We start from the raw sequence: 14,265 nt of genomic DNA, 5'->3' as shown, positions 1-14,265 counted from the left end.
GAGAATGGAGCGCACATCTAATTCTTTGAAGTTTTAGCATACATATTAATCATATGAAGAGTAACTGTATCAAAACTTGTCTGTTTTATCGTGGTTAATATTGATGGCTTCAATATTACTGCTCTACATGATTTACAAGGTTGTTAACGAGTTTTTTCTTATATGTTCATTCACCAAATATGGGTGAAAAGAGGGAAGGTCTTATTCCTTATCTAACTCAAATTTCTTCGGTTAATGAAAGCCAAAATTTTCCTTCTCTATTACACACCTGCAAGAACGAAGCAAACATCTCTCTCTTAGATATAAGCATTAGTATAACAGTATCATTAAGAGAATTATCAAAGCTTGTGTTTTCAGACCAATGAGTTTGGTTGCTGAGTGTTTATTAGATTCCAGTAAAGATGTTGGCTAATAGATTGAGTAAAGTCTTGGGTGATTAATAGATTGAGTACAATCTTGGGTGATGCAGTTGCCTATTCTCAGAGTGTGGTATTGGGGTTGTTAGAATTTAGATGCGACATTATTAGCACTAAGTAAGTTGTGTGTGATGTCAAGAGAACTCATAGAAGAACAGTAGCTCCTGCGCTTGATTTTGAGAAGGCTTATGATTGGGTGTGCTTTAGATTTGTTAATAAGGTGTTGGAGACTAGATTTTTGGGTGTAAATGGAGAGTGTGAATTTGCGCATGTCTTTCCTTAGATGTTTTTGCAGTTATGGTTAATCATGAGCTTAAGTCTTTATTTAGAGGGTATTAAGGAAGTGGGTGAAAATGCTATTTTATTTTTATCTGATAGTGTGTTGTGTTTTCCTAATTTTCTGATTCTTTTGAAGTGTTGGATGGTTTGGGTTTGGGAAAACTAGGGTATGCTTGATTAAGGTTTTGGATACAGTTTTCTGTATCCAAAAATACAGGATACAAAGAATACACAAACTTCGCTTTTGGTTAAATGTTTTCAAAAAATAGTTTTTGAAAATGTATCCAAAAAACACCCCTAAAAGATATAGGTTTTTAGGGAACAATTTAAAGTCGTTTCTTGTGTTTTCAAATACAATTTTCTAGATACAATGGAACACAGAGTATGGGTAACTTGCTTTTTAATAAGTATAATAGTAATAACAATAACAATAATAATCATTTCTATTATTATTTTTTTATGAATGTGCCATTTGGATCAACCTTAATCAATCACAATTTCATTGTTTTCATTTTTGGAAACAATTTTGAAATAGCTAACCAAACACTTGAGTATAAAAAATGAACGATGCAATCCCTTATTTTCATTTTCAAAAAACGACAATATGGAAACTTGTTTTGGATCTTTTAACCAAATGGTGTAATCGAAGAGCAGCCTTAGAGGGTACATTATTATGGTGCTTTCCTTTAGAGCCTGTGGCACAAGGCGATCCATTGCAAATAACTAAATAGAGGCCCCAAGTGTCCAACAAAAAAGTTGGGAGTATGTGTTGATGCCACTTGTGCGAGTCATGGAAATGTATCTCTTAGATGTCTCATTTTTTTCTTCCTTAGGTGAGGTTTTGAATTGGTAATGAGGTGCAGTTGCATTGGGTGTTCCATTCTATATTGTACATCCTTGCCCTTTTTACCTTTTGAATTGTCATATTGCTTGTATTTCTCATTTCTTGATATCTAAAGGGAACATGGCTTCTTTGTGCTTTTGTCTTTTTTTCCATAAGCATTTAAATGAAAGGGAACAGGCAATCTTGTTTAGTTGTTATGGGTGCTTGAAAATATTTGGCTGGGTCATGATTCCTTTCAGTTTCTAGTTAGGTGTTCTTGGAAAGAGGACGTGGAGAGGTGTTGAGAAGGGTTCAAGTTTATGAGGAAGCATAAGTGGTTGAAAGAGAAGTTGAAAGAGTGGAATAGGGAGGTGTTTGGGGATATAAGGATTAGAAAGGCCAGTATTTTAGGTGACTTGGAATTTTTAGATAGAAAGGAAGAAGATGTTAGTCTCTCGAAGAGTGAGGAGGTGAAAGGGTCTCGTTGTAAAATGAGTTGGAAGATTTGATTTTCAAGGAAGTGAGAAGTTGGAGACAGAAGATTGAGTTTAAAACTTTAAATGTGTTGAAAATGATGATTGCAACTCCAGTTTTTTCTATAGGCTAGCAAATAGGACTTGAGGAAGAATTTGGCTGAGGAATTGGATGTTTTGGGGGTAGGGGTGGGGGTGGGCGTGGGGGAGATTATTTTAGATCCTAGTTGGATAGCCGCTGTGATAAGTGATTTCTGTCTAACTTGTGTACTAAGGAGGATGCTTGTAGACCCATGATTAAGGGGTTAGAGTGGGATCCCATTTTCTAGAGATCATATTTCTTGGTTGGAGAGACCTTTTGAGGAGGAAGTGAGGAGTACAGTGTTTTGGATGCAAAGAGACAAGCCTTTGCACCAAATGGTTTTAATTTGGCCTTTTTCAAGATTGCTGGGAAGTGATTAAGGGGTACCACTAAGTTACTAGCTAATAGGGTTGAGTGTAGTGCTTGATGAGACCATGTCTAAGGCTTAAAGTGCGTTTGTGAGGGCTAGGCAGATAGTGGATGCCATTTTGATTGCTAGTGATGTTTGTAGAGAATATTAGGAGGAGAAAGAAGGGGTTCATTTTAAAATTGGGTTTTGAGAAAGCCTGTGATAGAGTTGAAATTTCTTATATAAGATATTTGTGAGGAAGGAGTTTGGAGGGAGATGGTGTTGTTGTACATGGGGTTGCATGTCCAATGTGTTCTTCTCAGTTATAGTGATTGGTGAAACTAAATCTTGGTTTAGTGCCTCAAGGGGTATTAGATAAGGTGACCCACTCTCTCCTTTTTTTGTTTGTTTTAGTGGCTGATGTTTTGAGTAGGTTGGTTGATAAGGTGGTGGACAACGGTTTGATAAAAGGTGTGGAAATGGTGGAGGGAGGGGGTGGTGGTTTCTTATCTTCAATTTGCTGATGTTGCCATTTTCTTTTTAGATGACCATAGCCCTTTCATGAATATTTTGGGTCTTCTCCATATTATTAGGAGCATTTCTTGGCTTGAGATTAACATATGGAAGAGTGGTCTTGCTGCTATTAATTTGTCTGCTGAGCAAGCTGGAAAGTTGTCTCTTTTCTTAGGATGCAATATGTTGGATTGACCTTTGTCCTACCAAGGGGTCCCATTGGGGGAAATCCTAGGTCTATGAACTCTTGTGATCTAGTTGTAAAAAGGGTGTGCAAGTGTTTATATGGTCGGACTGAGGTTCTTTTTTTCTCTTGGGGGCAGAATTACCCTTATTCAGGCTTGTCTTGTTGGTATCCCATTGTATTATTATCACATATTTAAGATTCCTGTGAGATTGCTAGTAAGATTGAGAAAATCCGGAGAGATTTTCTGTGCTTCAGGGGTGGGGGTTATAGGGAACATTTGGTGAGTTGGGATGTTGTGCATATGTCAAAATTGGAGGGTAGCTGTGTCTTGGAAATTTGGTGTCTAAAAACATTACTCTTTTGGTTAAATGGATTTGACAGTTCCCCTAAGAGGATTCTTCCCTTTGCAATGGAGTTTAGGCTGAATGAGGACAAGTGAGATACCAATTTGGGGTCTAGATGTTCTTTAGAAAGCCCCTGGAGATCTATCTCTCAAACTTATCCTCTCTTCATTCACCATGCTAAGTATGTGTTGGGAACGGGTTCTTCTATTTGTTTTTGTATAGACCATTGGCTGGGGAATGTTGTTTTGCCTTCCTCTTTTCCTCATTTTTTCATTTTAGCTTAGGGCAAAATAGCGTTATTTCTTCTTTTGTTGTTGATTTTGGTCATCCTTTGCCTTTTTGGAATTTTCGAAGATTTCTTAGTGATAGGGAGATGGATGTGCTCTCTTCTTTGTTGATTTTGTTGAATAACTGCCATATCTCTTTGGGTGTGGGTAGTTATTCTTGGTCCTTGGATCATTTGGGGGTGTATTCATGTAAATCCGTTTGTGATTTCTTGACTCAAATTTTTCTTTTCCTATTTGTAAATACTAAAGAGCGCGCCCCCCCCAAAAAAAGAAAAAATTTAAGGCTTTTGTCTTGTTTGGCTGTGTTTAGTAGAGTCAATAACAATAAATTGTTATATAGGATAGGAGACCTATATGAAAGCATTTTCTCCATATCTCTACGTTCTTTCTCATAACAGCTAAGAAAACAACATCTCATTTATTTTTGCATTGTGATTTTCCTACTAAGTGTGGAATAAGTTATTTGGTTTAATGGAAGAGAGTTGAGTCTGTCTAGAGATGGGAGGATTTTTTGGTAGTTTCCTTTGTTGGTTTTGGAAAGAGAAAAAACTGGGTCCATAGGTTGAATGTGGAAAACCAAGTTCATCTAACATGTTCTTTAGCTAAATTAGCTCACATATAGTGTGGTCATGGGTTGATACATTGACTTAGCACTTGACAGGCCACCACAATTTGTTTCTTATTTTCTAGAATATCACGTTGCCATCCACAAAAAAACACAATACTTGATGATCTTCTATCGGAAGGTGACCTAGCCCAAATTGCATCTTTATACCCCTAAACATAAGTGTGATCCCAATCCTAACATAAGAAACCTCTTAGGTGCATCTTTGAGGTATCTCAAGATATGATTGCATCCAAAGGACTTTCTCTTGGAGATCAAGAAATTGGCTAAATATATAAGTCCCTTGGGGTAACAGAGCTATGCAGTTACTCCATATAGGCCTCCTCTTGAAGATCACTATGTAGGAAGACATTCTTCACATCTAATTGATGTAGGGGATAATGATGTGGTGGCTAAGCAGATGAACAAATGAGGCAACTTTGGTGACCAAGGAGAATTTATTAGAATCCAAGTTGTAACTTGAGTAAATCCCTTATCAACAATGTGGGCCTTCAAACAAGCCATCAAACCATCTGGATTGACTTTCCTTGTATACAATCAATCATAAACTTATTGCGAGGAATAGTTACTAGTTCTTAAGCAGCATTACCTTGTGACACGCACATCTCTTCAATCATTGCAGTCCTCCATCCAAGTGGGATAGGGCCTCATAAATATATTTAGGAAGAGTAACAAATGACAAAGTACTAACAAAAAATAATTCAAGGGTGACAAGAAATCGAAGCAAACAAAATTAGAGATTAGATGTTAGGAGCAAGTGGTTTTACCTTTCCAAACAACAATAAGAAGATTAGGGTCTTGAGAAATAGGATGGCATGAGAACTAGAGGCATAGAAGTTGAAGCTGTAGTTGGCTTTCTTTCCTTGAGTTGTTGTTGTGTGTACACTTGCAAATTAGGATGATCCAAATTCCAAGCAACGAGGACTTGGATGAAGATGCAAGAGGACTGGGTGGGGGTAATAGTTTAGGATCTAGAAGGTTTGACTAAAGGGACTACTCAAGGTCAGTAGGACTTAAGAATTGAGAGTAGTATGGTCTAGACTCAAAGAAGATGATATGAATCAATATAAAGTGGGACCTTTAACATAGTTATCCCTTTTGAGTACAACAGTAGCCTATAAAAATGCATTTGATAGCACAAGGATCCAACTTATCCATTCCTAGATATTTTATGATATTTTACCACCAACGATGGGGAATCCAACTTGCATGGCTGATGCAGAATTAGTTGAGCACATCCTTCTTAATTGCCCATGGGCTAGGAATCTTTGGAATATGGCTTTGACTTTGATCAGACAGCGGTGGGTTATTGTCAACTCTGTGGGAAGAGAGCTCTGGGCCTGGAGAGGGATTCAGGTAACAAAGGAGAAGAGAAGGGCTTTGTCTCTCTTCCTCTCGCAATTTTATGGTTCATCTGGAAAGAGAGGAACAATATTGTTTAAAAACTGAACCTTAACACTCCAGATCAGCAAAGAGCAGTGGTTTATTGCGGTTACGAGCTGGAGTAGGGGGGTTTGTTGTGAATGATTAGAATGTAATTCTTAATTTTTGTGACACCCTTTAGGGTGGTTGACTTTTTGTACCCCAGGATGACATCCCCTTGATGCCCTCTCAATAAATTTCCTTTATTAATTTGAAAAAAAAAAACCATCAAGGATAGAGGATGGCATTTTATTGATGAGAGAGCAAACAATGAGCATGACATCACTCCAAAAAACTTTGGGGACTTACATTTGATACAATAGGGTACGAGTAATTTTGAGAATGTCCATTTTTCTGTTTTGTTACTCCATTTTGTTCGGGAGTGTGGACACGAGATAACTCATTGATCATACTAGAGTTAGTCATACAGGTAGTGAATTGTGTACTGAATTACTCCTTAGCATTTCATTAAATACAACCAAGTATCCTAGAGTAGTTACTCACAATGTAACAAATATTGGAACCCCAACTTTGACATTACATTACTAGGATGCCAAACATTGGAATGAACTAACATGAAAGGTCTGACTGCCTGTCTATTGACTTGGGAAGTAAAGGGAACATGATCTTGCCTTCCCAATTGACAAGACACACACTAAAGCTTTAGACACCAAACTCAAAGTAGGAACTGGCTGTCTAACTTATCCATGAAGGATGACCAAGGCAACAGTGGATTTGAAGCGGTCTATCGGCAACACTGCAGGTAATAGGAGGAGTGAATGACTCAAAGTAGTAAAGTCCACCAGCCTCACGTCTTGTCTTCCTCTTGTTTATATCCTAAGTAACAAATAATATCTCGATAGAATGTAATAGCTTACAGATCAGTTGCAGCAACTTCAAAATCTTACTAATAGGCATTTTATTAAAGGGGAATTTAGTAATCTATAAAACAAAAGAAAGAGAGATTGAGTAGCATCTACTGCTTCTATCTCCTTAATTGCAGTAGTGGACCCATTAACAAGGATAACTCAAGGTAGATTTTTAGAATACTGGAAGGTAGAAAAGAAGTTGGTTACGCCTGTCATATGGTTAGTGGCAGCAGAATTGGTAACTAAGGACTAGCGGGAGAGACACCAGATGACATGCCTTTTTGAGCAAAAGATGCAATGTGATGAGATGCTTATTGAGATGCCTGACCCTATAACAACCTTGAATACTCCTCCTTTGAGACAGTTATAGTACGCTCTTTGCAATGGTTGAAGAAGTGATTGATGAGGGAAGCATATTTTTGGGATTTATGGACTCCATTCCCAACACTCACAAATGATACCAACAATGAATAGGATCAAGAAACAACCATGAACCAGGTGAAAAATTGAAAAGACCATGAAGGAGTCAAACAAACTAGTATAACACCGTCACAGCCTTGAGAAACTAACATGCGACCCTAATAGTACCAAACAACCATTAACAAAGTCACACAAGTGAATGACCAAACAAGGTTGGATCTGTTGTGAACAAAAGACATGACTAACAACTTGTTACTATGGAGAATGGAAGTATTTAAGGCACCAGGGAAAAAATCAGAGCAAAAACAGTGCTCAACAATCTCTCACGCCAGTGTGTGGGATCAGAGCTGCTGGCTTTTGGCTGGTGCATAGGGGCTCCTCTCGTGATGAAATATCACAGATTTATAGATCAGCAGGTCCCGTGGCTGTGTATGGGGTTGGTTTTGCAAAATTTGAATAGATTCTTGGTATTCTGAAACAGCAGTGACGTCCAGGAATATTTTTGGCAACAGCTCTGTTTTCCAGTGACTCTTGGAGTTGTTTCAGGTCCCTGGTAGACTCGCCCCCAAACCTGAGTATTGAGCCTTGACCAATACCACTATGGAGCTCATTCGATTATTCTCTTCATTGCGTGGACTTGGGCTTGCCCTTTCCTTTCCCCTGGTGTTATGACGTGATAACATGATTGCTACCTATTTATTGGCTAACCCATCTTGAAGACCCATACCAAAAATGTCAAACTTGACTTTTTTTGTTCGTGACCTAATAGAAAAAAATCTTTTGGATGTTCAGTTTATCTCTACCAAAGACCAGCTAGCTGATATCTTCATCAAGTCCCTCTGCATGGTTCGGTTCTTGCTTCTTCAGGACAATATCATACTTATTCCTTGCCCTTTTTCGCTTGGGGGTTGGTGTTGAAAATAATATTCTTAGCTTTACTCGCCTTCTCTTGCTCTGCTTGTGTATTTTGAATTCACTCTCCTACAACCAAGACATGAAATGATGAGTGAGAATAATTTTCATTGTGCAAAACCCTAGTTTAAACTCTAATCTTGCTGCCACTTTACTGAACTTAGAATGTGAAAATGGCTCTTACTTCCATTCCTCAAGAGAATGAACTCTTTTTTTGTCCTCATATACTCTTTTAGGCGAGCTTGAAATTCCTTAGGTGCACCTGGTCATTGATGGCAATACCAGTAGTTTGGCTCTATTCTCAGTTATTTAAATATATTGCCAGCAATTCATGCATAGAAGCTATCGTACAAAATCCTTCTTTTTTTCTTTATCCTTTTTTATTATTATTTAATTAAATTTATTATTTTCTACGTCTTGTCTTGTCGTATTTTTGTTTGTTGAACCAAGTAGTAAAGAATGTCCCAGTTTTTTTGACTGTTAGGTGAAAGAAGTTGGAATTTATCTTGTTGATTGCCCAATAGTAGCAAAAGCAGTTGCGGTCTACTACGACAACCTATGGAAACTTGCATCTCTAAATGTTACAGCTTACACAAGAGCAGTATGGGATCAGCAGTGGCAAATCAGTAGAAAAGTTCCTTGCTGGTCACATTTCGTCCATTTGAAGGAAAGATGCAGGTTTGTCAAACAGCAAATGCTGGCAGCGAGATTGTTTCAATAGTCATATAATTATTGTAAATAATGCTATGGAACTGTAAGTTTAATATTTTATATGTCTGGAAATAATTTATTGCAGCTAATTACCTTTTGCTTTGCCACTTTGCCTATAAGCTCTAATATGAATCGTATGATTACTTTGAAATTTGATTTCTGTAGAGTATTCTTCCTCATTTGAGATTTTTCACTCTTTAGTATTGAATATTTTTATTGTTGCTGTGTAAGAGGGATTGGTGTGGCCAAGGAGGTACTTGGATTTTTAAGATTAGTCAGCACTAGACCCAACTCTGTTATCAACTTTGATAGCATTTGTTAATGGTTATTTGGTCATTTAGCATTATTAGTATGTGTTAAAGTTATGTTAGTAAGTGTGAGTTAGTAAGAATATTATGGTCATTCATATTGTACTTGATATATATATTATAAGTAGAGGGAGAGACCTATCATTTAGGTTAGGTCTTTTTACCCAATTATTAAACATGGTATCAAAGCATGATTCTGAGACCTAAACCCTAATTGTTAAAGCCACCATCAAAACCAAAGCCTAAAACCCTAAATCCGCTGCATGTCTACCATTATAGAAGAATTTCTAGAAACACTATAGCCCTAGACAACAGCCAGCAGCTGCTGGAAGTCAAATGAGTCGCTGGAAATTTCCTGGGCGACACTGTCAGTTCAGGAACACAAAATCTATTATAGGTTTTACAAAAACGGAACCATAGTCACCCAGAGACACTGCCGATCTGCCTGCCACTGAAATCCTATCTCCAGACAGTGCCCCATGCATCCTCATGCGCTGGTTGAGGCTGCTAGGGCCGACCCCATGCGCTGGCTGTTGAAGCCACTTTCAGGCATGTTTTTGGCCTGAATTCATCCAGCAGTGCTTGAATCCCTTTATAAACATATTAATAAAGTTTTTCTTGATGTTTGTTGTCCAAAGGTCTCACCTTTTTTAATTGCTTATGTGTGGCACCAACCTGAGGAATGGTTGTTTGATGCCTCCTGAAGTTGTTTGTCAACGGTTATTGAGTTTATTGGATCTGAAACAGTGATATCTGTTGTGTTTTTGATTCAATGTTCTAATTCCTTCCATAGACCATAATATCAAGCTGTTGTGCATGTGTTTTGCTGAAAGATTCTTTCTTTTTTGAGTCTTCGACTATGCACTTATGGTAATCCATTAGTTCTTGTTTGGTGTTAGTAAAGGCCATTAATGAGTTTCTTGGGCAGTGGCAGTGTTCATTAGCTTCTTTAATGAGGCTGTGGCAGTGTTATATAAATTTGTTGGTGACTTGTCCATGGTAGTTTCAGTGGTTCACCTTGTTTGTGGTTGCTCCAATTGTTCTAGTGTTGTGTGCTGTTCGCCTTGTACTGACTTATTTGTGACTCGTTCATGGTGGGTCACCTTGTTCGTGGTCGTTCTGATTATTCCAGCAATTAATCTTGTTATCATTGATCTAAGTTTGTGAGTGCTGGGATGGAGTTTGCAAATCCCATAAGTATGGTTCCCTTGTTAGTCACTTGTTTGAGTGAACCACATACATCGATGACCATATCATAAGAGGATATTCAAGGTTTCTACAGTATCAATCGTCTCAACAAGCGTTTTATCACATTGCATCTTTTGCCTAGAAAGGTAATCCTACAATCTATATATCATCTGGTATCGTTCCCACTAGTCCTTGGGTCATTGATTTTGTTGTCACTGACTATATAACAGGTGCAACCAACTTCTTTTCTGCTCTCTAGTATCCTAAAAATCTACCTCAAGTTACCATTGCTGAGGGGTCCACTACTGCAGTTAAGGGGGAAGGAATAGTAAATCCCATTTTTTCAATCTCTCTTTATTTTGTTTTATACATTCCTAACCCCCTTTTTAATCTCATGTCAGCTAGTAAGCTTATAAAGACTAAATTGTTTTGTCACCTTCTTTCTTGATTCTATGTTTATTCAGGATCTAAAGACGAGGAAAACAATTGGCACAAGATGTGAGGTTTGTGGGCTTTACTATTTTGAGTTGCTTTATCCTCTCATTGCCTGCACAGCCACCACTATACCACTTCAAATCCATTGTCACCTTGGTCATTTCCTTGGACAAGTTGAAATCACTAGTTCCTAGATTGGGTTCTGTGTCTAATCTTGAGCGTGAGTCTTGTCAATTAGGAAAATACCATCATGTTGCTTTTGCTTCCTAGGTCAACAAATGGGTGGTTAGTTTTTCATGCCAGTCCATTCTAATATCTAGGATCTTGGTCGTGTCATGTTGAAGTTGGGGTTTTGGTACTTTGTTACATTTGTTGATAACTACTCTAGGATGAATTTGTTGTATTAAATCAAAGGCCGTTATGAGTTGTTTAGTATCTTTGTGCCTTCTGTTCTCAAATAAAGACTCAATAATATGCTAGTCAAGGTACTTTGTAGTGATAATGCTAAGGAGTACTTCAGTACCTATTTACTACCTATATGAATAATTCTAGTATGATCCATTAGTTCTTTTGTGCCCACACTCCACAACAAAATGGAGTTGCAAAGCATAAAAACATACATTCTTGAAGTCACTCGTACCCTATTGTATCAAATGAATGTCCCCAAAATCTTTTTTGGAGTGATGTTGTGCTCATAGCTTGCTCCTTCATCAATAAAATGCCATCCTCTATCCTTGGTGATATAATCCCATATTCAATTATCTTACCTAAGGTTCCTTTGTTCTCCTTTCCTCCTTGTACATTCAGTTGTGAGTCCTTTGTCCATCAGTTAACTCTAGGAACAGATAAGTTGGATCCTCGTGCTATCAAATGTATTTTTTTGGTCTATTCCTATACTTGAAAAGGATATCAATGTTATGGCCCTACTTTACATTGATTCCTTGTCTTAGTTCATGTCACCTTTTTTGAGTTAGCACCATACTACTTTGGTTCCTTGAGTTCTGTTGACCTTGATGAGCCCCTTCCTCTGCCTTGCCTTTCAAATGCCAACCTATTATCTATGCCCAATCCTCGTACATCTTTGTCTAGTTTGAGTCCTTGTCACTTGGATCATCCCAATTTGCAAGTATACACATGGTGACTCAAAGGAGGAGAGCCTCCTTCAGCTTCTACTGTTGCATCCCTAGTTCATTCGTTAGATGATCTTAATTTCATGATGTTGACCCTCCTATAGCTATTCAAAAAGGTAAAAGCACTTGTACCCAACATCCAAACTCTAACTTTGTTATGATTTCTTGCCATCCTCATCTTACTGTTTTGTTAGTACTTTGTCTTCTGTTGCTCGTCCAAAATGTATTTTTGAAGCCCTATCTCATTTTGGGTGGAGGACTAGAATGGTTGAAGAGATGTGTGCCCTACATAATAAAGATACTTGGGATTTGGGATCTCTTCCTCCATGTGAATTTGTGGTTGATTGTTGTTGGGTGTACAATGTGAAAGTCAATCCTGATGGTTCTGTGATTTGCTTGAAGGCCTGCCTTGTTGCTAAGGGATATACTCAGGTGTATGGTTTGGATTATTCAAACACATTCTCTCCAGTTGCTTAAATTGCCTTAGTGCATTTGTTCATTTCTTTAGTCGCTACTTGTCATTGACCTCTACAACTATTAGATTAAAGAATGCTTTCCTACATGGTGATCTCCAGGGGGAGGTCTATATGAAGCAACCACTTGGGTTTGTTGTTCAAGAGGAGTCAGGCTTGGTGTGTTGGCTTAAGAAATCATTATATTGATTAAAACTAACTCCTATAGCATGGTTTGACCGTTTAAGTGTTGTACTACTTGAGCTTGGCCCCCGACAGTGTGCAGTAGATCACTTTGTATTTTATCATCATACTCCATTGGATGGGATTTTTCTTATTGTGTTACTGTGTATATGGATGACATTGTGATTGCTAGTGATGATGTTTAAGGCTTCCAAAACCTAAAGCTTTTCCTACAGAGTAAGCTTTAGACCAAGGACTTGAGACCATTGAAGTACTTCTTGGGTATAGAAGTATCAAGATCTCATACAAGAACCGTCTTGCACAAAGGAAGTATGTTTTTGATCTTTTAGATGAGATTGGGCTATTTGGATCCAAATCTATTGATACACCCATGAATCCCAATAGTAAGTTAATACCAAATATAGGTGATCTGTTGTCTAACTCAGGACAGTACTAGAGACTTATTGGACAATTGAATTATCTCATAGTCATTCGATCAAATATATCCTTTGCTACAAGTGCTGTGAGTCAGTTTCTCTATTCCCCGAGAAGAAGTCACTGGGATGCAGATTGGGCTTGGTCGCCTTCTGACCAAAGATCCACAACCAGGTATTTTATCTTTGTTGGTGGTATAATTTGGTGTCTTGGAAAAGTATGAAACAAATTGTGGTGGCTAGGCCTAGTGTTGAGTTAGGGTATAGGGCTATGGAGCACACTACATGTGAACTGGTTTGGTTGAAGAACATGTTGGAAGAACTAGATTTCCACACTCTCAACCTATGGAGTTGATGTGTGATAATCGAGCTACTATTCATATTGCCTCCAACCCAATCTTCCATGAGCAGACAAAGCACATTGAAGTTGATTGTCGCTTTATTTGGGACAAACTTGTATAGAACCACTCATGTGAAATCTCCACTAAAGCCTTGAGAGGGGCTTGTGTGAAATTCATTTGTAATAATCTCGAAGCATATGATATATATATATATATGCTCTAGCTCGAGGGGGAGTGTTAATGGTTATTTAGTCTTCTAGCATTATCAGTATGTGTTAAGAGTTATGTTAGTAAATGTGAGTTAGTAAGGGTATTATAGTCATTGGTATTGTACTTGACATATATTATAAATAGAGAGTGAGACCTATCTTTTAGGTTAGGTCTTCCATTTTTTACCCAATTATTCAACAGCATTAATAGAGCTTTGTGGGAAATAATTATTGAGGTCTTCAGCAAACAGGGATAGTTTGTGGAGAAGAGTTGTTGGGTATAAGTTATACATGGGAGTATAGCTGTCTGGGAAGTCTTAATTATGAAAAACGATTTTAGATCTCCAAAGGGACTTCTGATTTTTTCAACAATATCTTTTTTGAGATTGGAGAAGGGTGAAGAGTTAGGTTCTGCCTTGATAATTGGTGTATGGAGGCAGCTTTCAAGGGATTTCTAACAATATAATCTGAATTCCCAGCATTGCATCGAAATGTCCCTCAATAATAATGATGTAGTGCATTTCTGTAACATTAAAATGGCAGTCCAAGGTATATAAATTGGTGAAATTTAACTTTGTACTACAAAGACTTTCCAAGACAAAAGACTAGGATACAATAAATCGCTTGAAAGATATATTGTTGTTGGGACAACTTTTATTGTGTTTCTATAATGAATTTCTACCGTTATGTGTTTGTGTGTGTGTGTGTGTGAAGTCCAGAAATTTTTTATTTAAGATGGAAAAATACCATACTTTGGTTTTTACTTCCTTTAAAGATGATGATGCATCTGTTAATTTAGAGTTATGGCCAAAAAGGGGGGGGGGGGGGGGAGGGAGTGAGAAAACAGAGGGAAATACAAGATACAGAAAGGGG

General features: G+C 37.8%; 1 protein-coding gene across 1 annotated transcript in view; it reads left to right on the top strand.

Moving 5' to 3' along the window:
* Nucleotides 1-14,265, top strand: part of LOC131151646 (uncharacterized) — a 47,988-nt gene that overhangs the window by 29,409 nt on the left and 4,314 nt on the right. The window contains exon 4 of the mRNA XM_058102926.1: nucleotides 8,486-8,679. Coding sequence (XP_057958909.1) covers nucleotides 8,486-8,679 — 194 coding nt within the window. The remainder of the gene's footprint in view (nucleotides 1-8,485; nucleotides 8,680-14,265) is intronic.

This window comes from Malania oleifera, chromosome 3, assembly GCF_029873635.1.
Source record: "Malania oleifera isolate guangnan ecotype guangnan chromosome 3, ASM2987363v1, whole genome shotgun sequence".
Classification (NCBI taxonomy): domain Eukaryota; kingdom Viridiplantae; phylum Streptophyta; class Magnoliopsida; order Santalales; family Ximeniaceae; genus Malania; species Malania oleifera.
The sequence above is the reverse complement of the archived record's forward strand: the minus strand, read 5'-3'. Positions and strand labels throughout refer to the sequence as shown.